Source organism: Lithobates pipiens, unplaced genomic scaffold (genome assembly GCF_037356315.1).
Source record: "Lithobates pipiens isolate NorthernLeopardFrog02 unplaced genomic scaffold, aLitPip1_a1.2 Scaffold_23, whole genome shotgun sequence".
NCBI classification, from domain to species: domain Eukaryota; kingdom Metazoa; phylum Chordata; class Amphibia; order Anura; family Ranidae; genus Lithobates; species Lithobates pipiens.
This window is the reverse complement of record NW_027507785.1, coordinates 208,707,347-208,734,690: the sequence shown is the minus strand read 5'-3', so window position 1 is coordinate 208,734,690 and position 27,344 is coordinate 208,707,347. Positions and strand designations below refer to the sequence as shown.

General features: G+C 43.3%; 1 protein-coding gene across 1 annotated transcript; it reads right to left on the bottom strand.

Moving 5' to 3' along the window:
* Positions 1–3,390: 3,390 nt before the first annotated feature.
* Positions 3,391–25,397, bottom strand: LOC143928129 (pancreatic alpha-amylase-like). The gene is made up of 10 exons (XM_077452793.1): positions 25,206–25,397; positions 22,743–22,889; positions 18,886–19,083; positions 10,551–10,781; positions 6,518–6,651; positions 6,100–6,222; positions 5,913–6,012; positions 5,654–5,775; positions 4,585–4,710; positions 3,391–3,625 (listed from the first exon to the last, which is right to left on the bottom strand). The coding sequence occupies exons 1-10, from the start codon at positions 25,371–25,373 to the stop codon at positions 3,436–3,438; spliced, it is 1,539 nt and encodes a 512-aa protein (XP_077308919.1). The 5' UTR covers positions 25,374–25,397; the 3' UTR covers positions 3,391–3,435.
* Positions 25,398–27,344: the final 1,947 nt, after the last annotated feature.

The following is a 27,344-nucleotide window of genomic DNA, read 5'->3' as shown; positions in this document are numbered from 1 at the left end:
ACTTAAAGGGGAACCCCAACGCCGAAAAAAATAGGCGTGGGGGTCCTCCCAGGCCCACATCAGACCCTTGTCCGAGCTCGCTACCCGGCCGGCCAGGAAAGGGGGGATGAGCGAGCGCCCCCCCCCCCCCCTCCTGAGCCATACCAGCACCTTGTCCCCATGTTGATGAGGACAAGGGCCTCTTCCCGACAACCCTGGCCGTTGGTTGTCGAGGTCTGCGGGCGGGGGGCTTATCGGAATCCTGGAGCCCCCTATAATAAGGGGGCCCCCGGATACCGGCCCCCCTCCCTATGTGAATGAGTATGGGGTACAATGTACCCCTACCCATTCACCTGTGAAAAAAAGTACAAAAAAAAACACAACACATACACAATTACAATTCTGCAATTATTACGCAATTGTCAGTTAAAGCGACGCAGTGCCGAATCGCAAAAAGTGGTCTGATCTTAAGCCAGCAAAATGGTCCGGTCTGAAAGTGGTTAACCTTTGGGTCATTTTTGGAGGTGAGTGGCCAATTCATAAATATAACAGTCAATGTTTGGATTCATGTATTGACTGCTTTTTCTTCTATACAGTTACCCCTATGAGATTTTTACCTTTATATGAACTGACACCTACCACACAGCACTACTAAGATCTTGTAATGAGCATCAATATGTGTTTTATTTTATAAACTCCATGATCTTTGATAAGATGGCACCTATTTGTTTATCTTGATATCAACGTCAAAATGGCACTGAACTGGAAGTGAGGTGGTGCCATTTCCAGTGATAGGTAACATAATCATGGCCCCTAACACAGACATTAGTGGCCCCTGAAGATGCACTATCGTGTGAAACACGTCAGTTGAAGCATGCAGAGTGACGTCACATTGTCTCGTCGGAGGTCAGAGTGGCAGCAGCTTTGTTTTTACATTCTTTTAACCTCCCTGGCAGTATGATTCATTCTGGTTTTAGGTGCTGAAAGCGGTACAATTATTTTGCATGGAAATTTGGTGTTTTATATTGTAGGCCTGCAATTCTTAGGAATAACTCTCTTAAATCTGTTCAAACCAGAGTCTAGTAGATATGATAAAGTTTATAATATAATAAATAACTATAAATAATGATAACAAATAATAATAAAAATTATTCAATAATGTAATCAAATCCAAAAACACTGAAATTTGCAGAATTGTTGCTGTCATTAAATTTAGTGTTTGATGACGAATCTCCCCACAAATCGCTATCGCTCAATTCTGCATGGAAATTTGGCATTTTATATTGTAGTCCTGTAATTCTTAGGAATAACTCTCTTAAATCTGTTCAACCCAGAGTCTAGCAGACATCCCGGGTATGATAAAGTTTATAATATAATAAATAATAATAAAAATTATTCAATAATGTAATCAAATCCAAAAACACTGAAATTTGCTCATTTGCAGAATTGTCGCTGTCATTAGATTTAGTGATGACAAATTTTCCCACAAATCGCTATCGCTCAATTCTGCAAGTGATTCTAATTTATTATCGCTGTTTTCTAGTTGGTCTAAAATCACTTTTGACATAAAGGGACACTTTTTGGTTGCTATGGGCAATCTCCAAATTCCAGGCAGAAAAAACAGTATTTATAATATAAAAGTGCATGCAGGGCACTGGACAGATCACTAGGGACAAAGGGGGTGTGTAATTTTTTTATACAGTACTGTAATCTTTAAGATTACAGTACTGTGTGTGTTTTGTGTATTTTAACTTTTTTGAATTTGGCGCCGATCTCCGCTGGCAGGGAACGGAAATCGGCGGCACTCAGGCACTGTGTGAATCGAGCGGAGGACAGCTCGATCACACAGTGCAGAAGACATCGCTGGATCCAGGGGACATGGTAAGTAACTCTCCCTGTATCCAGCGATGCGATCCCGAGTCTGGCTCGGGGTTACCGCTTATGATTGTAAAATCCTAACCCGAGCCAGACTCGGGATTACCGCCAGGGAGGTTAATGGATATGTCTGGATTTTATACTTGCTCTTGTTGCTGTTCCATATTAAAGTAATTACTACACTATATGGTGTTTTTTCTGTTTAATGCCTCTGGTGTATACCAGCCTTCATAATTTTCACTCGTCTGCTCGCACTAGGCTAATGTAAATAAGCTGAGGGCGAGTGTGGGCACCGCCGGCAGGCAGGGTTGAATGGGAGCTGAAAAAGTGTAACTTCCACCTTAAGGAATCCTGACATGCCACAATTGGCATGCCATTTCTTTTTTTTGGGGGGTGGGGGGGGGGTACCTAGTTTGGACAGGTACCCAGCTCCCACTTCTGCTCGGGCCGCCTAGGCAGCCCCCCCTGCAATCTTCTGGGACATGTCACAGATCCCAGAAGATTGCCCGGCCATTCAGGATGCACAGCTAGTTGCCACAGCCGGGTGCCCACAGTAGTGATACCGGCGCCACGGAGAGGAGAGGGAGAGAACCAAGGCTTGTGCGGCCGCATTGCTGAACCATGGGACAGGTGAGTGGATGTTAATTAAAAGTTAGCAGCTACACTTTTTGTAGCTGACTTTTAATAAACACAGAAATGGCTGGAACTCCGTTTTATTTTGTGCATCAGCAAAGACAATTCAGTATTAATATAGGGTACAGTTGTCAAACTGTCAACTAGAAAGGTTTTCATTTTTTTTAACGCTATATTTAATATAGAGAAGTAACCGTTAATTGGATATTCACTTCAGGAACTTTGGGAACTGTTATTCTTTTGTACTATACTTCTCTTGATGAGTTGGTTATCCAGCTGATGCATACATAGAAGGGCCTTTGTTTTGCATTATATTAATGAGCTTTATTAAATCAATTTTTTTTTATCTAGAAATATTTATCATCACTTTTTCTCACGTATTTCACTATGAAAATATTTTACATTTACACAGCAGCAATTTGTATATGTATATCTTAGAGCACAGTGAGTCCTACCCCCCTCAGAGCCCATGTGCACCTGCCGCACACATGGAAGATACTCCTCTGGGTTAGGGTGACAGGAAGTTATAGGAAATATTTCTAAGAACAGGGAAAGCAACAGAAAACAGTAGCAGAGAGGGGGGGAAAAGTTTGATCTATTTGACAGTTTGCTTGTTTGTTTGTTTTTCTACTTGTTCCTTCATTTCTTGTCATGGTGTCACAGGGATAAAAGAAACAGGGATGGAATTGCAGACAATAAAAAGTTGACAAAAGGCAAAATAATTATGTTGATGTAATCTGGTTATCAGGCCAGAATTTGGGCTCCGACACACATTTTAACATGTATTCTCACTATGTATTTGAAATGAAATTGTATTTATAGCCACATTTATGTATTTTTGTTTTTTGCTGTTGTCTTACCAGAAAATCATGTTTCCCAAGTAAAAAATGACAAGGACGTCAGTCACTGTCTGAATATCTTTATAGGTGCTAGGTTAAATGGTAACAATTACAGCTTAGCATTCACATGAATGGCAATAAATGGATCTTCAGCTGAGCTGCTGATGGTGAAGCGGGCAGAGCCAGTGCTGCTCACAGAGACCTGTACACCAGTACAGCGGGTGCCTTCCTTCTGTCCAGAGATGACATCACAATATGTGCCAGCAGGAAGTCCAGTGTTCAGAGTAGCATCCATGTTCCTGCAAGAATAAGGCAATGATTAAATAATATAAGGTATAGGTAACTCTCAGGTATTGTCAACCACTGGGTTAGTTTAATCTCCTTGTTGAGATCTTATTGTCATAGTTTCTTGCTCTGTTTTGAGTCACTTTGGAAATTTGCAAGCTACCACCAGCCTTGGTGAAAACTCCAAGAAGTAAAATGGGGTTGCCTCCTATTGGCTATGGCATTTATACATATATAGGAACTCAAGAGTAGAGATTTCTCTAACTGGTTCCGTAGAGATACAAGATAAAATTTAGGTAGTTTACCTCTTCAGGCTCCACCAAAAATGTAACATTAAGATTATGGAAAATAATGATAAAATCTGAAGCCAGACATAGTTGTTTGCATCATTATCACAAGTGTCCGTAAATATATGTGCTATTTGACTGTTTTCTTGCAATGGATCAATGCGAACCTGTAGTTTATATTTACCTAACAGTGGCATTCAGGAGAAATTAAACAGCACACAAGCCCAGTATTATCCATTGGCACGCTCTTGCAGCCAAAGCATTTGCTTAGTAGAAACAGTATGGTAAGGGGCACGGCAGAGCTCTGAAGATGAAGCAAAGTCAGTCCCTGTTGAACCGGCCAAAATTAAATCCAATCCTATCTGCAGTAAGTCAGCCTAAAATAGTGATGGGCCAATAGAAGTGTGTGGGGGTGAGACACTCAGTGGAAAGCACCCACGGTACATGAAAATGTTGAAACATTGCCAGCTTAGAACCAGGCTAACAATACTAACCCTGCTTTAGGTACTTGTTGGCGCACAGCTGTGTGCCTGCATATCATTTCTATTAGCATCTTTCAGTATTCTCAAAGTGACATTCTCTCAAAACTATATTTGATGGCACTAAAAAGGTTTAAATTTTTTCCTGGGTCTTCAAAGCTACTCGTTGGGTAACTACTGTTTGTAACTAATATTAGAATTACTTACCAGCTCTCATTATTAAAAACAATGAATCCCCTATTGCCACGGCCAAAAGCAATTTGATTTCCTCCATTGTCCCACCAGTTAGTAAATGCTTGTCCATCAACTGTGTTACGGAAGATTACCATGTTCCTAAAAGCAAAAGAAAAAATTTGAAAAAGGTACTATATAGAAATTTACTTCATCTCATATTAATCTCTAATCTGTCAGATGCTGGATTTATTTTCCAACGTGCATGTTAATGTACACCTATAATCTGGTAGCTGGAAGTTCTGAACATAAACTAAATGTAATGCTGGGTAGACAGGGCTAAGGCTGGCCATAGACAATTTGAATCTTGGCCACTTCCAGCTAAACAAGGTGCTTTGGGGTGGGGTTGGGGGGGGGGGGGGGCAGAGCTGTTCTTTTTCTGACTTTTCTATTGCTGGCATTATTTTGTTTACATTTCAGCCCTCAGTGGTTAAGAATGTGTCGACTGGCTTCCCCGGCCCGCTCCTTAGCAATCAGCTATTCTTCACACAGAATTCAAAACGATCAATCATTTTTTTCCCAATCCGAATTTGAATAGTTTCATAAATTTGGAATTAGAAAATGAACAAACAAAATGAAATAAAATTAGACGAAATTAAAATTATGAAACAAATCAACTAAAAGAGATTACTAACATAACAAATCTATCCAAAATGAAACAAAGTTTTCCATTCTGCACATGTCTAGGTCACAGAAGTGCCTTTAGTTCTGCACTCCTGTGGGCTGAAGTCTGCTGTCGGCTGATGTCACAGAGCCAGTCCAGGCTCTGCAGGGATACCAACAATAATGCCCAGATGCTTGACCAGCAGCTAGCTCAGACTGAGCCAGCCGTTTCCCACCCCCTCCACAGCCTGGTACTTCAGTGAGCGCTGGAGGGGAAGAGCACAGAGCTGATGACTACCAGTCTTTGATCACTCAGTTCTAGGTATAGAACCAGCATATCTGCCAATAGCTGCCACGTCAGACCAATTGATGCTGCAGCCATCTAGGTACAGTATGTATGTTTTTTTTTTTTTTTACATCCCACACTTCACTTTTAACTCACTTAATCTGGCGCCATCTGTGCTCACAGACCCAATCATTGCCACAGGTTGAGTCAGCATTAATAGTAACTGGCTTAGTTGATCCATCAGAGTTGCTTGGAGGTCCAATCCAGTCATTGACATCCTGGAGAGTAAAAAGAACCAGTCAGGTGTAGTCTATAGTCAATTTTCTGCTTCACATTTAGAACATAAAATTATAGGATGATTTTAAGCAGGGAAAGAAGGATCACAAGAATTTGAGTTTTTGAAAATGTTCTTTACCTTTCCATTGACAAAGTTTCTTGACCAACGATAACTGGACATGACACGTGTGACACCATAGGGGTGTGCCAACATAAAGGCAACTCCAATTTTGTACAGGCTGTAAAAATTAGAAATAGAACAGGTTTGTGCATATGAAACCATGTATGAATCATTTTGTTTATTTGTGTTTACAGTAAAACCTTACCGAGATTCCCAGAAGGTAAGGATGGAAGCACCACCAGCACCGTGTCCTCTCTGGTTATCATGGTTGTCAACAAACACCAGGGCTCTGTTGGAAGGCATGAAACCCCATCCTTCACCCCAGTTCCTATAGGGCAAATTAGTGACAGGTAATACCCTTTATACAGTTCATGTTCACCACAAAAGAACCTTTCAATGCAATGAGTAGAATATCATACTTGGCACAATTTTAGACATGAGCCAATTACCTACAAGCATGTCTTTGGAGTGTGAGAGGAAACCCACACAAGCACAGTGAGAACATGTAAACTCCATGCAAATAATGTCCTGGTCGGGAATTAAACTGGGGACGTCAGTGCTGCAAAGCAGGAGTGCTAACCACTAGGCTGCTGTGCAGCCCAAGTAGATGCATTTGTACTCACTTCAGGTATGACAACTTTTCTCCGTTCCACTTGCGAACCACATTGCCAAGCTTGGCTCCATATTTGAATTCAGTCACACGGCCATTTCCATAGTATTCACTAGCTGAAATAGCTTCCCCACCCAGATCAATAACCTATCAGAAACACAAAAATCATAATTCATGTCAATGATCACGTTGTTTCATTATTCATGCCATGTCAGGTCAAAATGAAAATGAAAGATATCAAATGAAGTGTCACACTCTATTTATAGGTGATAGCGTTAGACTTAAAGTGTATGTGAACCATAACAATGAAACTCACTTGCATGCTACATTTCAGTCTATTAATGATACCACTCAAACTATGTAGTTATATCTGTTCAGTTTTGCTGTGACTTGTGCCTGTGTTATCTTAACCACTTCAACCCCGGAAGGATTCCCCCCCCCCCCCCCCCTTCCCGACCAGAGCATTTTTTTTTGCGATACGACTTTAACTGACAGTTGCACGGTCGTGCAGCATTGCACCCAAACAAAATTGATGTCCTTTTTGTCCCACAAATAGAGCTTTCTTTTGGTGGTATTTGATCACCTTTTTATTTTTTGCACTATAAACAAAAAAAGTGACAATTTTGAAAAAAAAAAGCAATAGCCCATGATTTAAAGGGGACATATCGCCGTGTGCTGGACGGTAAGTGACCATTGAGCCCTCCTAGTTGTTATGTTTGGTTACAGAATGATTACTCTTTATGTTGTCCTTTTCTCACTCCATAGCTAAGGGATTCTAAGGGATTCTCCATGTAGTTAATTCCACCCTTTTTCTTCATGCTTTAGTATCTATTCATCACACATGCTGTATTCTGCTGGAGCTAGACACACTATGATTTTTGTGACCTATCTGATGTTCTTCTGTGACGATCTGCACAGTTTTTGATTAAAGCTTTCTACAATCTGCAGGATGTCATTTGGATCGAGTCACTGTCTGCCAAGCTACATGACTAAGTTAAGCTATTTCACCGCAACTGGATCAGTTATATAGATCAAACTGTCAGTGCTTAGATTGCTGAAGCAGAACAGGAGCCTCCTGCATTTCTGCCAGATCATCGTGTTTTGTTTTCTTTTTTTTTCTTTCTGTACTTGCAGGGTCTTAGCGGATAAAGATTTATTTATTTACATAGCACCAGAAAATTATGAAGCATTTTACATACATATTGTACATTCACATCAGTCCCTGCCCTCAAGGATCTTACAATCGAAGGTCCATAGCTCACATTCATACATATACACACACTAGGGACAATTTAGAGGACCCAATTAACCTGCCAGCATATCCTTGGAGAATGGAAGGAAACCAGAGTAGTGCAGCTAGGCAGAAGTGCTAACCACTGAACTACCGCTATGCTTCTAAATAATGTCCAAGTTTTGCATTGATGTACTGCATATGGTTTCTTGTTTTTTTTCCCCTTTACATGTGTTTTCATTGTTCATGTACGTCTGTAAGAAAATCTATGCTTAAAGATTTATTTATATAACAATTGTTGCATGTCAGAAGTATTCATGCAAGCTGAACTAAATTACACTGTAAGTTATGTAAGAGATTATCCGTCCCCTGAAGATGTCTTTTGACAAAACACATTATTATTATTATTATTATTATACACGATTTATATAGCGCCAACAGTTTCCGCAGCGCTGTACAATGTATAAGGGGGGACAACACCATTATAATACAATACAAAAGGTACAGGAGGGCCCTGCATTGCCCTACGTTAGGGCAAGACTATCCCGCACCAGAGCCGAGTTTGCATCAGAGCGGTGGAGCCAGCTAGTATACACTGTGATGATATTGTGCACCCTAAAAAGCTGTGTGAGATGGCCCAGCATAGCCATGTTATTCAGAATGCCTAAGTCGGCCATGCCATGTTGTATATTATATATATTGTATTAACGAGACCCAGCGTTGATTGCTCTCAGTTTGCTGGCACTTAGAGTGTGGTCCCGTGAGCTGGAACTTCTTTGTGAAGGGTGAGGCTGAGAATGTTATTGTGGCGTATCAGTGACAACACAGTATGAGTTTGACCAGCCGTTTGTCACAAGTAGGTGAAGGTGGCCAGGATCTGACACTGCATTGGTCACACACGACTGAGCTCTGTTTACCTTTGCCGGTACAGGCACCTTGACATGTGAGTGAATTACTTTTATATTTAAAAATAAATAAAAGGGTTTATACTATGGTGCCCCTTTTGTTCTCCCTTTGTTCTATATGATGGGAGGTAATAAAGATGGGATCCAGCTGAAAAACCAGTGCGTGAAAGAAATTGCCTTAATCAAATCATAGAGCATATTCTGATCCACTTTTAAAATAAGGCGTCCCAACATCTCGCTAATTAGGAGGTGCTCACAGACGTGGGTTGTGTGCACCACATTGTGAACACAGAAGCACTGGAAAAGCACAGAGTGGAAGTATTGAGGAGCACTTTGTACAATATTGTTATCAGTGGCGGACTTGATAATCGTTTTCTATAGCTTGCTGATTAGGAGCACTGTAAAGGTTTATATATTACTTGCCACTTTTTTTATAGCATTTGATAGTATTGTGATCAGTGGTGGAGTGTCTTCTTTGCTGGATTCTTTTTGACTATGATAGAGCACTGACACTTTATAACACTAATATTTAGAATATTGTACTGAGTTGAACAATAATTATCTATAGTGGCCACTATTTATAGGTGCATTACTTTGATGTTTTGTATGCTTTGTTAGCACTGTACTTATTTATATAATTGATGCATAGACACATTATAATAACGTTTATTTTATCGACTAGCAACTACTTTTGTTTAAAAATATTATTTTATGTTTTTCAGCTTTTAATGTTTGGTTATGTGACTGCACAGCATTTCTTCTTGTCCTCTTCCAGCTATCCAGGGGCAGGTTAGTTTTGAAAGCTTGTGGGCAGTTCGCTATGTCACTCAAAGTTCACTGTGCTATATAAAACAGGCTGTGATTGGCAGGGGCGTGCCAAGCTAATCAGACCATGGAAGATACAGGCATGCTGTTTGTTGGTTTGGCATCCTGTACTTCCCAAAAGCAAGCCCTGGGATGCAAACTGGTCATGCAAGCATGGATCTGCTTCTGTGCTTTTTATGGTCAGTTTGCAAAAGGGAAGAAAGGGGACTGTCGGAATCAACCAGGTATTTCTTTGGAATATACCGTAATAAATAAAACAGTAATAGACTACTATGAAAAAGACATATACTGTATAGATAAGCACTTATAGATGCAAAGAAATGTTTAAATTCTGCTAGAATTTATTTCCCGCTCTATTTAAATAAAGAAGAATTAAAATATTCAAAATGATATGACGATATGTGTCTGACAAATATTAACAAGTGAATACACCAAGGGGCCTATTTATAGAACATTCACTGGACGAATGTCGAAAACCTTTGTGCAATCTGAACGAAACTTCACTATATGTTTTCTAATCGATTCATTCCCGTGTCATCAGATTCAACTAATAACCAAATTGCAATATGGTTTTCTGAAATCCCTCAATGAGAAAATATGGCCACTAGATAGAGTTAATGATACAGGAATGAGTCTATTAGAAAAAAAAAAGGGAAAATTTTGTTCAGCTTTGTTCAGCTTGCACAAATGTATCTGTCATATGGCCAACGAATGTTTTATTAAAAAAAAGACCCCCCAAGTATAAGCTCTTTTTTATGTGTTATTTGCGAACTTGGCAGATATATTTGTTAAATGATAATAATAAATAACATCCTTGTTAGTTGCCTTGTTTACTTAACAATTTGCTGAATTCAGTTGCTATAGATTGCTTGCTCTGAGTAATTAACAATTACATGTGTTAATGGTCTCTTAAACAATTTTAGCACTTTGTTCTCTTTGAATCCTGAGAAAATCATAATTTATACACAAACATCAGCTCTCTCAGATATCTACCTGTGCAACCTATTCACAATGTATTAAACACCTAAATCATTACCCAAAGAGACAAATATCATTAGTTTGTTAAATAACAGACAAATTCATACCTCCTGGAAGATTAAAGGACGGGTGCCACTTGGGAACCACTGAGTGTTCAGGTTGTTCAATCTGCCCACAATGTTAGAAATGTCTCCAGGCCACATGTGTTTGGCAGCATCCAGTCTGAAGCCAGCTACACCAATGCTGATAAGGTTATTTAGGAAGGCAGCAATTTTTCCACGGACATAATCCTTCTCCAGTGCCAAGTCCAAGAGGCCCACAAGTCTGCAGTTTCTCACCTGTTGAAGTGGTATACATGTGAAGTTAAAAAAAAGTCTTCAAATCTGTAACAAAAATAATAAATATATATGTTTGTATGTATGTGTTTATATATATAGAAAGGCCAGTATGGTGGCCTGGAATTATGGGTGGAGCCCGGTGGAGTATATAACCAGCCCGTTCGCCTAGCTCCCTCGTCGGTTCCGGTGCGCGATATCTGATACGTCAGAAATCAAGGGCCGACTATCCTCGAGACCTTTCAGTGAGCCGGGTTCGTGAGTTCCACGCTGTTCCGTCCGCCTTCGCGTCGACAAAAGCCTTGTCGTTCGTCAGCGTCCGTCTGATTGCCGTCTGAGTCGCTATACTCAAATCGGAATTTTCCGTTGTCGTACAACACGTCTGGGCCGGCTGTCGCAGGTAGGGCTTCGGCACCCATTTCATTTCGTGTGTTACAAAGTCACGTAAACTAGATTCCTGAACTCACGAACCACTCACTCTAGATTGCACGAACGTCTTAACTGTGGCACTCGTATTCGTTACTTCATGTCACTACCCCTTCTTCGAAAGAAGCCGTTATCACTTTTCAGTACATGCCGTTCGTGCCACCAGGCACTTCGTTTCGTAGCACGTCGTTGCTAAACCGAACGACTCCCCCGATCATTTCTATGTTCGAATCGATCGAACCGTTTCGAAATTACAGCCGTCTGCTTGTCACGTTAAACTGAGCACTCCGGCCAATGGCAATCTCATGTTGTTCAAAATCATGAAACGGTCGGACCGTTTCAAATCCGAATAAGTTTAAACATTTCAATCATTTCATGCCGTTTGTACTATGTCTGTCATTTCGTTTCATTTCATTTCAATCATTTCAGTCATTTCAATCATTTCGAGTCATTTCAATCATTTCAGTCTGTTATGTCGGATCATTTCATTTCTACCATTTCTAAAGTCATTTCATCATTTCTGTCACTTACCGCGCTCCGATGCGAATCCCGTCGCATCTCCAATGCACCGATTCGCTTCGAAGTGCCCCAGGGTTCGGCCTCATTTCTGTACATGCTCCAGAGACTGAGTCACTCGCAGGTTCAAGCACGGTCCTTGATTCTAGTCTTTGTCATGGCATATCATTTCTGTCACTTATTACGCGCCAATTCGAATCCTGTCGCATTCTGCTATGCACCGATTCGTCCTGGCGTGCCCAGCTGCTACGCCTCATTTCGGTACATGCTCCAGAGACGGTTTCTCTGTTGCAACCATCAGTCTAGTCGTTGAAACTTGTCTCTGTCATGGCATATCATTTCTGTCACTTATTACGCGCCAAAGCGAATCCTGTCGCATTCCGTTATGCACCGATTCGTTCTGGTGTGCCCAGCTGCTACGCCTCATTTCAGTACATGCTCCAGAGACGGGTTCTTTATTGTAAACCATCAGTCCAGTCATTGAATCTTGTCTCTGTCATGGCTTATCATTTCTGTCACTTATTACGCTCCAATTCGAATCCCATCGCATTCCTTATGCATCGATTCGTTCTGGTGCGCCCAGCTGCTACGCCTCATTTCAGTACATGCTCCAGAGACGGATTCTTTGTGGTAACCATCTGTCCAGTCGTTGAAACTTGTCTCTGTCATGGGATATCATTTCAGTCACTTATTACGCTCCGATTCGAATCCTGTTGCATTTGCTTATGTACCGATTCGTTCCGGTGCGCCCAGCTGTTACGCCTCATTTCGGTACATGCTCCAAAGACAGGATTCTTCTGTTGGGTTCATGGGCTCGTCCTTTGATTCATGTCTTTGTCATGGGTTTTCATTTCATTTCACTTATCACGTTCCGGTACGAATAGTCACATCCGTGTACTAAATTCGTTTCGGCGTGCCCCAGGAATGGCCTCATTTCAGTACATGCTCCAGAGTCCGTTTCGTGCTCGGTCGCAAGTTTGTGGCATGGCGATTCAGATCTCTGTCATGGCAGATTCACTCATTTCACGGTCACATACTGCTTCCCGGTTAGTCCAGTTGACTCTTCAATGTCGGATTTCTATCGGGGGGCCTTGCTCATCAGCCTCATTTTACTGTTGAATTGCCTCAAAAGAATTAAAGGAAAAATTTTGTTTTGCATCGGCGACGCAACCAAGTCACGTCTCTGTTGTCGTATGTACATTATTCTAAAGAGCAAATTTCGGTTGTCCGTTCATTTCATTTATGTCATTTATCACATTTCCAGTCTCACCTCCACTAGTTAGCTAGACATCTCTCTTTAGGTGTAGGATTCTAAAACAAAACTTCACCTTCATCTCCTCAGATCAGTCGAGTTCTCAGTAGGTCCAACCTGCACCTGGTCGAACGGTGCCTCCGTAGGTTCCGTACAGGAGAAAACCCGGACCCAAGGATTAATAGGCTCACCAAGCCTGGATTTTGCCACCATGTCCCAGGCTGGCAGCGAGGACTACACGGCTCCGTTGTCCCCTTCTCTTGTCTCAGAGAGTGGCAGCCAAAGGTCCTTCAGAGCGTGGACCATTCCCAGGCTAACAGCCGAGTTAAGGCGCAGGGGTGTACCCTTTCCAGCTACAGCCAGAAAGGCCGAGCTTTTCGGGCTCCTCTTTCCTCCCCCAGCCGCGGTTGAGGATAGTGCCCAGCAGGCCTCCCTGGGCTCTATCGCTGCTTCCATCACGCAGCTTCACACTCTGGTGTCATCTCTGACGACCTCAATGTCAGAGGTTCAGAGTCGGGTGGCCCTCCTCGAGACCCGCCCATCCGTTTCTCCTCCAATACCAGCTTCACAAGCAGTGGATAACACCATCGCAGGTACCCCCTGGCGTACACCAGTAGTGTACCCTTCTCATTTGATATCAGCCAACATCAGGAAGGACATCCTAGAGGGCAAGGACGTCAATCTGGCTTCACTTCTTATCTCCATTCATGAGCTGGCAGAAAACAAAGCTTACACTTGGGGGGACGTGTCGGTGGTCCTCAAAGCCAAAGACCCCAGGCTGGACAGGAAGCTTTCTGTCACCGAGTTCACCTTGGCCTTCGGCATGCTGAGGGACATCATCTGCTCGGCCTCCCCCGGCAGGAGGGAGGAACTGGATCGTTACCTCCACGTGGTAGTTGACCTGGGTTATAAATACGGCGGTTTTCATTTTATGACTATCACCGCTCCTTCTCCGCTAAGGCGGCCGCCAGGCTCTCCCAATTTCAGATGCCTACTGATTGGAGTGTCATGGACACCGAGCTGTTCTGCCGACACTTCGCGGGGCTGCGGTCTCCCCTCTGTGCCATTTGCCAGTCGGCTACTCACACCGCGACTTGGTGTGCCAGCTCAGTGGCAGCCCCACCCTTAGACGGTCCGTCGACCTCAGGTACTGCCCAGGGCCCACCGGCGCCGGTACGCCTGCCGCAGACAGATAAACTGGGGCGCCCGGTCAAGACCATGGGAGGTGCAGCCATCTGCAACAACTATAACAGCGGGTCGTGCAATTTCAGTCAGTGCAGGCTGCTCCACGTATGCACACGGTGTCATAGAGCTCATCCCAGGCTCATGTGCGAGGTCAAGCAGGCTAAAAAATCTTGACTAAGCCGGGTCAACGTGTCGTGGCTCAGTGTCTACCTCGCCAATCATCCCACCCCCTCACTTGCCGCCTACCTAGTTCAGGGCTTCACTCAGGGCTTTCATACGGGACTTGTCTCTCTCCCTCACCTTACACACGAGTGCCAGAACCTGCGGTCAGCAGCCACGGATGTTCAAGCCATTGACCAGCTATTACAGGCAGAGCTAGACCGGGACTTCATCATAGGCCCTTTCACAAAGCCCCCATTTAACACCTGGCGAGTCAGCCCTATTGGGCTTGTCAAGGGCAAGTTCTCCAATAAACTCAGGTTGGTCTACGATTTGTCAGCGCCTCATTCTTCCTCTGTCCCCAGTCTTAATTCCCTTATCCCCTCTGAGGAGTTCTCCCTTAAATACGCATCCGTAGACACGGCCATCCAGGCCATTCTCAAGTCAGGCACAGGAACATGGCTCTCCAAGGCCGACATCTCAGACGCCTTCAAGCTCCTTCCTATCCATCCATCTCTCTGGTGCTGGCATGGCATCAAGTGGAGGGAGCTCTACTATTTTGCCACTAAGCTAACCTTCGGGTCCAAGAGTAGCCCCTGGCTCTTCGACTCGTTTGCGCAGGCTCTCGCATGGATCTTGCTGCACGTAGCCCAGTGCCAGGGATTCATACACTATTTGGATGACTTCCTGCTGATCGAGTCACCTGGCTCCCTTCCAGGGGATCTGGATAAACTAAGGGTGGTCTTCAATAACCTTAACGTCCCCATTGCCGAGCACAAGGTGGAGGGTCCAGCGCAGGCAATCACCTTTCTCGGGGTCAGCTTAGACACCAGCACTATGCAGGCCAGCCTCCCCCCGGATAAACTAAGCCGCATCAGGACGGTCCTGAGGGACTTCACCCGCGCCAGAACTTGCACCAAGAGGCAGCTACAGTCCCTTCTCGGTATGCTTAATTTTGCCATGCGCATCATCCCTCAAGGTCGGGCATTCGTATCGCGCCTGTTAGTCCTGCTGTCCCATTCACAAGACCCGGAGCATGTCCTCAGCCTGGACCCCGCAGCTATAGCAGATCTTGCCATGTGGGAGGAATTCCTAACGTCCTGGAATGGCGTGTCCCTGTTCATTCCCTCCGTGTCCTCCTTTTCACCTCAGGTGGTGACCGACGCAGCGGCCTCCACGGGTTTTGCGGCAATTTTTGGCCACCTCTGGCTCGCAGCCCCCTGGCCTCCTCAGATACTGGCAATTCCGGGCTTCACCGAGACGTCCTCCCTGTTCGAGTTGTACCCCATCGTAGCCGCTGCCCACACATGGGGCCGCAGTTGGTCGGGTCAAACAGTGACCTTTTCAACGGACAATCTGGCCACTGCGGAAATCATTAACAAAGGCAGGTCTAAGTCTCTAGAGATTATGTCCTTCCTGCGGCGACTGGTCCAGCTCTCGTTGTTATTTCAATTCAACGTTCATTGTGCCTTTATCCCCGGTAAATTCAATCGGGCAGCGGACGCCCTCTCCCGCTTTAACTTAGTTCCCTTTTTTGATCAGGTGCCCGGAGCCGGACCAACGTCAGCAGCTATCCCGGACTGGTCTCAACTGACCCTGGATTAACCCCACATCTAGTAGCCGCAACTCAACTCATCGATCTCTCCCTCTCAGACAATACCCGCAAGGCCTATCAAACAGCCTGGAGGGCCTTTAACCGCTTCTTAACATTTCACTCCACAGAGACCTCCCGGGTCAAGCAAGTCCTGGCCTTCATCGCCTATTGCCACTCGGACTTGGCGTTATCCTTTAACACGATCCGGTTATACCTGGCCGGGGTACAACATTTCACCTCCCTCCAGGACCCTGCCGAACCCTCCTTGTTCACTTTCCACGCCATTCGGGCTGTCATGCGCGGCATCCAGAAACACCAGCCCACGGCCTCCACCAAACGCCTGCCTATCACAGGAGACGTTTTCAGAAACATGTCTGATATTCTGGGCACTGCACCTTTCGGGCTCCACACTAGTATCATTATACAAGCAGCCATACACTTGGCCTTCTACGGCTTCTTACGGCCAGGCGAGTTTACCTCCTGTAGCCCCTTAGCTTGCATGCTGTGCAAGCACCACCTGGTCAGGCACGGAGACCATTTCATCCTACATATAGCAGTCTCCAAGACGCAGCAGCTTGGCCCAGGTACGGACATACATTTTTATAAAACCAACAAACGCTGGTGCCCGGTCGCCATTCTCACCCGCTTGTTGACCCTTCTGGCCGATCATCCAGGAACTGGCCCGCTTCTGCCATTTCACGGTAAACCACTGAACGCAGCCCAGTTCATGGAGCATGTCAGGATACTCCTGGGCATCCTTCACCTCATTCCGGCTCACTACTCCGGACATTCGTTTCGTATCGGAGCTGCTTCAACTGCCTCCCGCCAAGGGGTCCCGGTCCATGTTATCAAAAAGTTGGGTAGATGGAAGTCCACCTGTTTTGCCCGTTACATACCCAATCCGCAAGTAGAGATGGCCCAGGCCTTTGTCAAGCTCACCCAGTAACAAACTCGAATCAATAAATGCAATCCCTACCTGTATGTTTTTGCCCCCTTATTTTGGTATACCCTACGTTAGGCCGGGGCACACTTTCAGGTCCATTTCAAGTAAGCGAGTTTATGTTAACCTTGTTTGTCATCCTTATCCGTATCGGTCAGAGGGCTCTGGGCCATAAATAGAAAGGCCAGTATGGTGGCCTGGAATTATGGGTGGAGCCCGGTGGAGTATATAACCAGCCCGTTCGCCTAGCTCCCTCGTCGGTTCCGGTGCGCGATACCCACCCACCCATCCCCTTTCAGGGCATTTCTCAAGCATTGTACTCCTCGGGAGAGTACTCATTTCACTCCATTTCATTTTCATTTCATTTCTCTATCTAGGGTATGCCCCCTTATTTTGGTATACCCTACGTTAGGCCGGGGCACACTTTCAGGTCCATTTCAAGTAAGCGAGTTTATGTTAACCTTGTTTGTCATCCTTATCCGTATCGGTCAGAGGGCTCTGGGCCATAAATATATATATATATATATATATAATTTATATAGTAGCAGTGCCAGGGATGGGTCTTGGCTTAGATGTATGTGTCTAATTTGTTTGGGTTGTGGTCCTTTAAAGGGATGACATATTACAGGATGAAGTACTCAGGGATTCTCATCTATTCAGGGTGGGGGGTTCCAGGGTAATCTGGCATAAAGGGAAGAGTGGCTTGCAGTCTCCCCAGGATTGTTAAGTCCTTATTTGGAGGCTTGGAGAGATTTTGGATTGAAAGGAACCCCCAACCCTGACTACAGGTGCTGTAGCCCTTAAAGAGTTAACCAGCCTGTGTGAGAGCTGAAAAGGGCAGGAAGCTGTCAGCGGGTTTCCATGAGGTACGGTGTGGAACAGGACAAAGTTGTGAGAGGGATGCTGATTGGCTAATATGCTTTCTGAGCCTTGTGACCTTTCTGAAACCCTGGAGTAGCCAGGGACTCTGCACCCTGCTGGGGGACAATTGTATGCTGGGGGTGAGCCGAAGTTTTGTTTTGTTTATGAAAGCTGGCTTTGGTTGCCTTTTGGAAAATGAAACACTGTTTTGTTTTTACCAATACGGGTAGCTGTTCATCCGGGCCCCCAACATATCACAATATATGTACATATGTTATCAAGTCTGCAAAAAAACATTATAAATGTCTATGTAAATAAAACGTGTCACGGTATATGAGCTGTGATACAAGGATTGGTTAAATTATTGTATGAATAAGGCATATCTAGAGCAACACATATCTTCTCTCTATGGGGTGCAGTCATATAACAGATTTTGTGGTTAGATTTTCTGGAGCTTTTACAAATCTCCTTAATCCATTTCTAAAAAGTTTTGCAGATGCCTACCAGGTTGCTGCTGGTTCTGGATAAAAAAAACACATTTGTATACTACAAATCACTGCTGTGACTTGAGCATCCTAAGCTAAATTGTAGTCAGTTCAAAATGCTGCTAAGAGTGAATTGCTTTCTTACCAAGCAACAAATTGTTGGAATCTACGACAACTGCTAAGCCATCCTTCTACAGAATACCATTCACTTTTTCTAATGCAACAAAATGCTAATTGAAAAGATTTCAAGGTGTGTAAAGGTGTTTAAATAACAAAATAATCCAGTTTATAGCCTTTACAACACAGATGTCAAACACAAGGCACGCGGGCCAAATCCAGCCCTCCAGGCCATTTCATGTGGCCCTCGCACCTCTCCTGTCACTGCAGGAGGGCTCCAGCCCTGCTCTGGTCCTGCTCCAGACCCCTACATTCTGCTTTCAAGCAACGCATCCAGCTTCTTCCCAGCAGCAGCATAGGGAAAGGGGGTGCACTGTGATGTTAGGGAGAGTAGGGGACTCAACTTCTGATGGTGGGGTGGCTCTTGATATCTAATGCAAGGGGAGGGGATGTGCTGGACATCTAATCTTACAGATACAACCGACAATGCTGATGCTGATGCAGCTCACAATGAAATTGAGTTTGACACCCCTGCTTTACAATATCAGGGAAAACACAACACAATATTGTACCTGATTAACATCTCCGTAGTTCTGGATTTCTCCATTACTTGTATAACACTTGTTGTCATTGAAATCCAAAGAAGAATAAGGTACTCCAGAGAATTCTTTGGTTCCAGTATTGAAATAGCTTCCACAAGTTGAATGTGTTCCCGCACCACCACCTGCTCCACACATGTGGTTAATGATGGCATCAACATAGATATAAACCTAAAATGTATTACATGTCCAGTTAGTATCCTGATACATCTTGTTATTTTTCAATATTAAATATGAACGCTTTATTTGAATAAAGAGGAATATGCCACACTTGTAATATTCTGTCTTATATAAGATTATCTCGTATTAATTAAAGCAGAACTATATGCAAAACTTTTTTAATTTTGGATAAAAACTCCTGTCAGAGTATTTTTCGCCAACTGGGTCCCCTTTTCGGAGATTTCCCTTCACATCCTGTTCCATAGCTAAACAGGAAGTGAGAGGAAATCCCTGCAAATTAAGAAAACTCCTTGGAGACTCCCAGGTCACCAGAACTAGTGTCCCCATTGGAAGATTGTCTCTCTATTACTATTCTAGGGACAGCTCAAAAACAGGAAAAATAGAGAGGGCAAATCTCCCTAATGGGGGCACAAACAGCAATAAAAACTGTGGCATTCTAACCTATCCAAAACTTAAAAAAAAAAAGTTTTGCCTTTAGTTATACTTTAAGTTGAACGTCACATTGCATATGACTATCTTTATATAATACTAAACTATCTTTACTTATTTGAAGTACAAATGCTATTGTATTTTAGCTACGTTGGGCCATCTTAAGGCACTTGTGGGTAAAGTTAACATCAGATCTTAAAAGGACGTTAGGAGACTCTGGTGCTCAACTAGCATTTGACCATCTCTGGTTTTGCTGCAGTCCTGTTCGAGGTCTCAACATTTCTATGGCGAGAGGGTTGTTTTATTGGATTGTAATTTGTTAGAAGAGGCTGTGAAAGAAGACCTCCTAATAAATTGTATAAAATGTTTTTATAAATTGTATGTATAAAGAGGAAAAATAAAAATAAAGAATATACAAAAAAAAATATCTATGGCATCTCCTTGTTAAGTCTGCTGCCATTAATGATGCATTTTGAGTTTGAATTTTATGTAATCGCATAACATATCACAAAAGCATTGAAGCTTGGCATCATTATGAACATGTGCTAAGAGCAGTATGCTGACATTCCAACCTGCAAGAACTCATTTCAGGGAGGTGGCGCTTCATGCCAGCAACCCCCACACCCCACCCACGTGGCAAAATATTTTTTAAATCACCTTTTTAATATTTTTCCACAGTGCTTCTGGGGACAGGGGTGGGTGGTATTTGGCAGTGGACGGTGTCAGTAGCTTTTTTTATTTTTAATAATTGATTTTTTTAAATTTATTTTGTTTCTTAATTTTTTTTCAAAATGCTTTTTTGGGGGGGAGGGGGTTGGGGCAGTGGACAGTGTTGGTAGGGCAGGAGAGAGCGGTGTCAGTAGTTTTCTATTGAATTTTTTTTTACACTTTTTAATTTTGTAGAATTTTTTTACATTTTTTTAAATATTTTTTGGGGGGCTGTATACATCAGACCAAAAAGAGGGACAACCGTGGAGGAAAGAGGGATAGAGAGACTTTGTTCCAAAAGTGGGACAGTTCCTCCAAATCAGGGACATTTAGAAGCTATGTTAGCCCTTGTACACACGGTCGGAGATTCCGACAACCAAACCCGTTGGATTTTGTCCGTCGGATATTGTCCGAAACTGTTGCATACACACGGTCGGACAAAGTCGTCGGAAAATCCGACATGAAGACGTTATTTTGTTACGACGGGACTACGTTCACGCTAGTAGCCAATAGCTTTGGTGTAGGAATTTGATCTGAGCATGCGTGGCACTTTGTCCGATCGGAATTCTCTACACATGATCGGAGTATGTCCGATCGGAGCATTTTGTCGGAAAATGTTACCAACAAACAATTTTACAAACAGTCCGATGGAGACCACACACAAAACGGTCCAATCGGACACATTCCGTCGGAATCTCCGACCGTGTGTACAAGGGCTGTGTATCTTCTATACTATTTGTTCCCAATGGAACAAACAGTGTCAACCTTTGCATTTGTAGGGGGGAAAAAGATGATAGTCATCCCAATGCTGTACCACAGAAGCAGCCACATAGTTTAACCACCTCAGCCCCAGAAGGATTTACTCAGTTCCTGACCAGGCCATTTTATGCAATATGGCACAATGTCACTTTAACTGACAATTGTACAGTCATTGCTGCTCTGTACCCACACAAAATGTATGTCTTTTTTTTCCCCTCTGCGGTTTTAAATTTTTGTGCTATAAACAAAAAACAAATTAGTGACATTTACAAAAACAAAAATCTAAAAAAATGAATTTATTCATCAGTTTAGACCGATATATATATTCCGCTACATATTTTTGGTAAAAAAAAATCTCAAGAAGCGTATATTGATTGGTTTGCACAAAGTTATCGTGTCTATAAAATAGGGGATAGATTTATGGCACTTTTTTTGTTTTGTTTTTTACTAGTAATGGCGGCGATCAGTGATTTTTAGTGGGACTGCGACATTGCAGCGGACGGATCGAACACCTAAATGAAATTTTTAACACTTTTTTGGGAACCAGTGACATTATTACAGTAATCAGTGCTAAAAATATGCACTGCTGTTGTACTAATGACACTGGCAGGGAAGGGGTTAACATCAGGGGCGCTCAAGGGGTTAAATATATTCCCTGTTTGTGTTTTCTAACTGTATGGGGGACTGTGTGACTGGGGAAACACACAGATCCTTCTTCCTGCTTAGCAGAAAGACAGGATCTGTGTGATCTCCCGTCAGAACAAAAATCTGCCTTGTTTACACAGGCAGATCCCCGTTCTGTCACTGCGGGGAATGTTTGTGGGTGGTCAGCAGACATCAAGTCCACTGGAACAGCTAATTGGCTCCCCCGCTGGCCAATGGGAGCGCATGTGCCCACAAAATTGAGTTCACAAGCTGACATACACCTTCAGCGATTTGCGGGGACAAGCCAACCTGCCGCAATATGATGGCAGCTGATCGGCAAGCGGTTAACCTATTTGAGATTTTTTTCTGTTCAGAGCTGAAGACAGCTATACAATAATTACGCTTCCAGAGCAGAAGGGGTGATCCTTCCATGATTGAATAGCTTTACCAATATTTTCTCCAACAAAGAGCATTACCCCAACACTGTCCATTATAGCCAGTAATGCTGGCATTGTTTACATTGTCATGTTTCAGTAGTCTAATGAAAGGCGTAGATATGCTGATTTTATATTATTTATTTCTGTAAACATATTCAGCAAAAGGCCTCATGTAAGGAGGTGGTGCAGCTCAATGTATCCAATAGCATCCATTCAAATGGGTGCCACTTAGAAAAGGTGCCTGCATTACTTTGATGACATTTTTGATGCGACTTAGTGCCAGCGAGTATAAAGTTGGATTAAAATCGCACTCAAAGTCGCATTAAAGTTGCGTTCCAAAGTCATACTGGAAATTGTGCAACTTCGAAGTCGGGTAAGTGTAAATGGAGCCTTAGAGAGCTGTGTACCAGCACGGGGTTAGGAAGGATGTTTTTCCTTCACAGGGACATGGGCTGTGGTCCATTAAGTATTTTGCTGTCCACTAAAACAAACTTTGAAGAAGAAGGGATCAAAAAGAGTTCTTAAGAAAAGGAATACACTTGGTAGGCAAGTCATTGAAAGCTATGCATGTATGTAAATATCTATTACTATACTGGTATTCATACATTAAAAACATGGCACACAGCATAAAATGTGTGTATAATTAATAGAAGGAAATGATAAGAGTCATACCCCAACATTGTTACATCTGGTCACCATGTCTCTGAACTGGGCCTCACTACCAGATCTGGAGCAGAGTTTGTAGCTGACTGGCTGGTATCTCTCATACCAGGGTCTCCAGGGATTGCTAACAATGATATTCTCATTTGGTGGGGAGACCTGCGGTAAAAAAAAAGTAATTACAGTCAGTAAATGTGATGGTTTTAGAGTTTTACTAATAAACAGACAATACATGTGCGTGTTTGCATTTATTTCTAAATTCCATTTAGACAATCATGCCTTTCTGAGCCTCGGTGATGAAGCTGTCTCAGAGAGGCATGCTGACAGATATCCATGTAGAGCTGTAAGAACTGGAAGGAGAGAGCCTGAGGAACTGACTGGTATAACTCTATTCTGGAGGGAGAATGGTGCCTAGGACACATATTGAGGCTCTTCTGCCGCTCTGCTACCCAGCCAAGTTCTTCCTGTGTTAGTGCCTGCATGCTGCAAACCACAGGAGCCAAGCACCTGTCCTTCACTCCAGTATCTGTAGAGACCCCAACGGTACCGATCTCCGACTCTCTACTTCCAGTCACAGTGCTTGCAACCCTGTCAGTTATCTCCTTAAGCCTGCCAGTCACACTTTAGCACTCAGAATGGCATATCAGCTAATTAACTCCTGTGCCTGACAGCTCCCTCACTGCTTTTACCATCCTTCCCTACACCTACATTGTGACCAGCAGAGGACATTTCTTCACTACTGCTTCTAATAATCATGAGTGTGCAGACTAATTCATATTTCAGTTGTTCCTATTATACCTAGAGACAGGTGTTTGTTTTCTATATGTTTACGTACTTATGGGCCTTCCTTGTCCAGTGTTGTTCACCTAAGGCTGCTGGTTCAATCAAAAGATTTTTTTACTATACACTAAACTTTGGTTTGCCCCCCTGGAAAAATGAATTGTCCACCCCTGCTTTATAGGCTTAAAGACAACTGAAAGCTCGACATTTTTGTAAAAACTTGCTGTACGCACTACTCATGCACAAGTGTATGCTCATTTGGAAAAGGACTTAGCCATAAAACCCGATTAGGATGCACTTACCTGTACACCACCAAATCCATTGGGAGCCAAGTATCTCTCACATTCTGCAGCAATATCTTAGCCACAACGACATCACTCCCATTCACATGCATGGGGGTCATGGCCACGGCACAGTGGTCTGAAGGTATGGCACAGGTATGCCGTTCCTTCAGAGAGCATGCACCAATGAAGTCACGACTTCCAAAAGAGCCAATATATTCTAAACGGTGCAAGTTTAGGAGGCGTTTATTTTACCTACAGGTAAGTTTTATTATAAGTTTACCTGTAGGTAAAATCAGACTTTACTGCCACTTTAATGCTTGGGTTGAGGTTTGTACATCCCTTTTAGACTCTCGCTATTGGAACAGTGATTAAAGTATACTTATGTATGTACAAGGACTGTGGCATATGTGTGCCAAGCATACAGATTTTATTTACTCATGCCCCATTAGAGACCCCTCCCACTGTTAATGCAATTTGGCCAAACCCACTATTCAGCATCATCTTATGTGTGGCCATATTCCTCTCCTCTTGCTGTCCAAGAATGCCCCAGGTCTCTCCAATCCTAGAAATACCCCTTAGAGGTGCTGATTAGACTTTCTATACCCCAGGACAGTGCTTTCTATGAAGTGGTGGAAATTTTCCAGCATTACAAGCTATATACTCACTGTGGGTAAGATCATACATGCAGCTGAGTCGCACCCAGAGCTCTATAATTGTACATTGCCTAGCTATAATAACTCTTACAAAAAGGAGGCATGGTAGGATGTTTTCAAGTAGGTAGTGCATAATTGGGAGCCTCTGTCAAAAAAGGCAAAAGAACATAGACCTATGTTTTATCATTTTTGTTAAATAATATGCAATGAAATCCATTAAAATCATGATAGGAAAGGTATAATTTATGACATCACGTATGTATATGTAGTGCCACTCCCAAAGGAGACAGTTGGTAAATTTGGATTCTCAGTTGCGTTTCGACTCCAAAAGAAACCTTAGCCCCTCTGACACACCTGGCTGAATGCAAATGACTGTAAACATGTATAAGGGCACAACTGGAAAATACCTTCATCCTGGCTGTGAATTATTACCAGTAAATAGACACACATTAGGTTTAAAATAAACATACTTATTATATTGGTAAAGGCTTAGTATAAACAGCAGAACATAAAAGCACACATAGAAGATAAAGTTGAATGTAACCTGCTAAGCAGAGTAGTAACTATGCTAGAATTACTATAGTCCACTTTCTGTCACTAACTGTCCACCACTGCTTTATAGGCTCGAACAAAGCTGCTTGAACATTTCTAAAAGCTCTAGATAAGCTTTGAAAAGCTTGCTCTACACACTACTCCTGCACAAGCATATGCTCATTGGAACATGGAAAAGCCATAGAAGCCAATCAGGATGCACTTACCTGTATACCACCAAATCCATTGGGACCCAAGTATCTCTCACATTCTGCAGCAATATCTACCCAACGCCATTCAAACAAGTGGACCATAGAAGTCCTGCCAGACCTAAAATTTGTATTGTATTGGGCGCAGCTAAGCCCCACAAACACAAAAATCAGTAGAAGCTTCATCTTGGACTCTACAGTAGCTAGGCTTCTTTCTTTTCTGCTTTAAATACTGGCGTTATCTTCAAAGCCTGACATACAGTGAACACGTCAAAACATTCCCAATGTGGCAGATGAGTGCATAAAAAAATTTCTCACCGATACATAAAATTATCTAATGTTTGAAAGTGCTGTTATCTTAAACATGCTTACTAATTATAGATATTTTGTGTACCAATAAATCATACACTCTACATTTTAGGTACAAGGATGCACTTATATAATGGAGTGTCTGGGAGTTCATGCATTAGATATGTTGCTGCCATTCTTTCCCCCTGGTGCAGAACTTCTATTAAGTATTATATTTTTATATTATTGGCTAGTTTAAATAATTGACAGGTAGAGGCATTTAATGAGCCTTGGTTAAGCTGTAAGAAGGCTTCACAAAAACATTCTCCTGTTTTTTATCACTGTGGGGAATGTAGCAGTTGTACATGGTGGCAAACATATGAGGCATTTACCTTAAAGTGGTTGTATACTCGAATTTTTAACTTTTACCTACAGGAAAACATATAATAAGGCTTACCTGTAGGTAAAAAAAATATCTCCTAAACCTGTACGGTTTAGGAGATATTCCCCTCGGTATGCGCCGCTGACTGCAGCGGCGCATGCGCACAAGGGGTTTCTCGGCCTGAAAATCGGGCAGTGGCCGGCCGGCCGGAATGAAATCTCCCGCGCGCATGCGCGGGAGTGACGATATCGTGGCTCCGGCCACTCACAGCGCCGGAGCCGCGATACCCGGAAGAAACGCCGAGGGAGCATATCAGCTCCCTCAGCGTGGATCGGGCCAGATGTCGGGGCCTCGTTCTAAGGTAAGTATTTCATAATGAGCTAGTATGCGGTGCATACTAGCTCATTATGCCTTTTGCTTTGCAGGTTTAAAAAAAAAAAATTTGCGGGTTTACTACCGCTTTAAAGATATTGCCAGCAGGGTTCAGATGATGTTTTATATACCAATGCCTTCCAAACTCTATTAGAATTCTCTTTAAAAGCCTTTTAAACCCATATGCCTATGCCTTGCATCGCTTGGTTGGTGCCCCTAATTCTGATGTTGTAAGTGCCTGAATTTTTCACAGGTTTTCACACTGCAGTGCCACTTGCACTGCTGCTGCCAGCTTGCTCCACATCTTAAAACATCAGATACCTTGGCAGTTCATAGCCAAGGAAGGCTTCCCCCTCAGATCCTTCTTGGCTTTGATGTGCAGTGTCACATGATACAGTCAACGGGGGGATTTATGCTAACGTTTGTACATGCCTGTTATACCACGTACACACGACCATACTTTTTGGCAGACTAGGTCCGAAGGTCTTCTCAACAGATTTTCGGCAAATTTTCCGATGGACTTTCCAAACGAACGGACTTGCCTACACACAAACGGACTTCTTCTTCTGGGCTCCTCCGCTATCTTCTGCTCTTTTGCTGCTTTTTTGCTAGCAGTGGCCCATTTTTTTCTGTCGTCTTCTTCCCTGTTCTCTTCTTCCGATGTTGAGACAACGCTCTCTCCCACTATAATGCTGTGTGCACGGTGCGTAACAACTTATATAGGCATGGGGCGGGGTCACGGGTGATGACCTGTGGTAACCCCGCCCCTTATGACGGCACAGACGGCACAGTCCCAGCATGCCCCGGGAGTCCCCACCCACTTTCCTGACCGGCTGGGCTGCATGCTCGGATAAGGGTCTGGTATGGATTTTGGGGGGGACCCCCACACAGTTTTTTTGGCATAGGGGCTTCCCCTTAAAATCCATCACAGACCTAAGGGACATTGTCGCTTCTCTCTCGCGCTCGCTGCAATAGGAAAAATAGGATTTTTTGTACTCACCGTAAAATCCTTTTCTCTGTAATTCGCCGACCGACACAGCTCCTCTCTTAGCCATTGGATTGCTATGCCCACCACCAGGAGAATACTAGGCATTACTTGTTATGTAACACTCAGA

What these genes read in the sequence shown, in the direction of transcription:
- LOC143928129 (XM_077452793.1), bottom strand. Translation starts at nt 25,373, where the DNA reads ATGAAGCTTCTACTGATTTTTGTGTTTGTGGGGCTTAGCTGCGCCCAA. An exon ending in ATGGATTTGGTGGTATACAG is followed by an intron (nt 22,890 to 25,205) that starts GTAAGTGCATCC and finishes TTTTTACCGCAG; the next exon opens with GTCTCCCCACCAAATGAGAA. An exon ending in CACAGATGGCGCCAGATTAA is followed by an intron (nt 4,711 to 5,653) that starts GTGAGTTAAAAG and finishes TTTTGCTTTTAG; the next exon opens with GAACATGGTAATCTTCCGTA.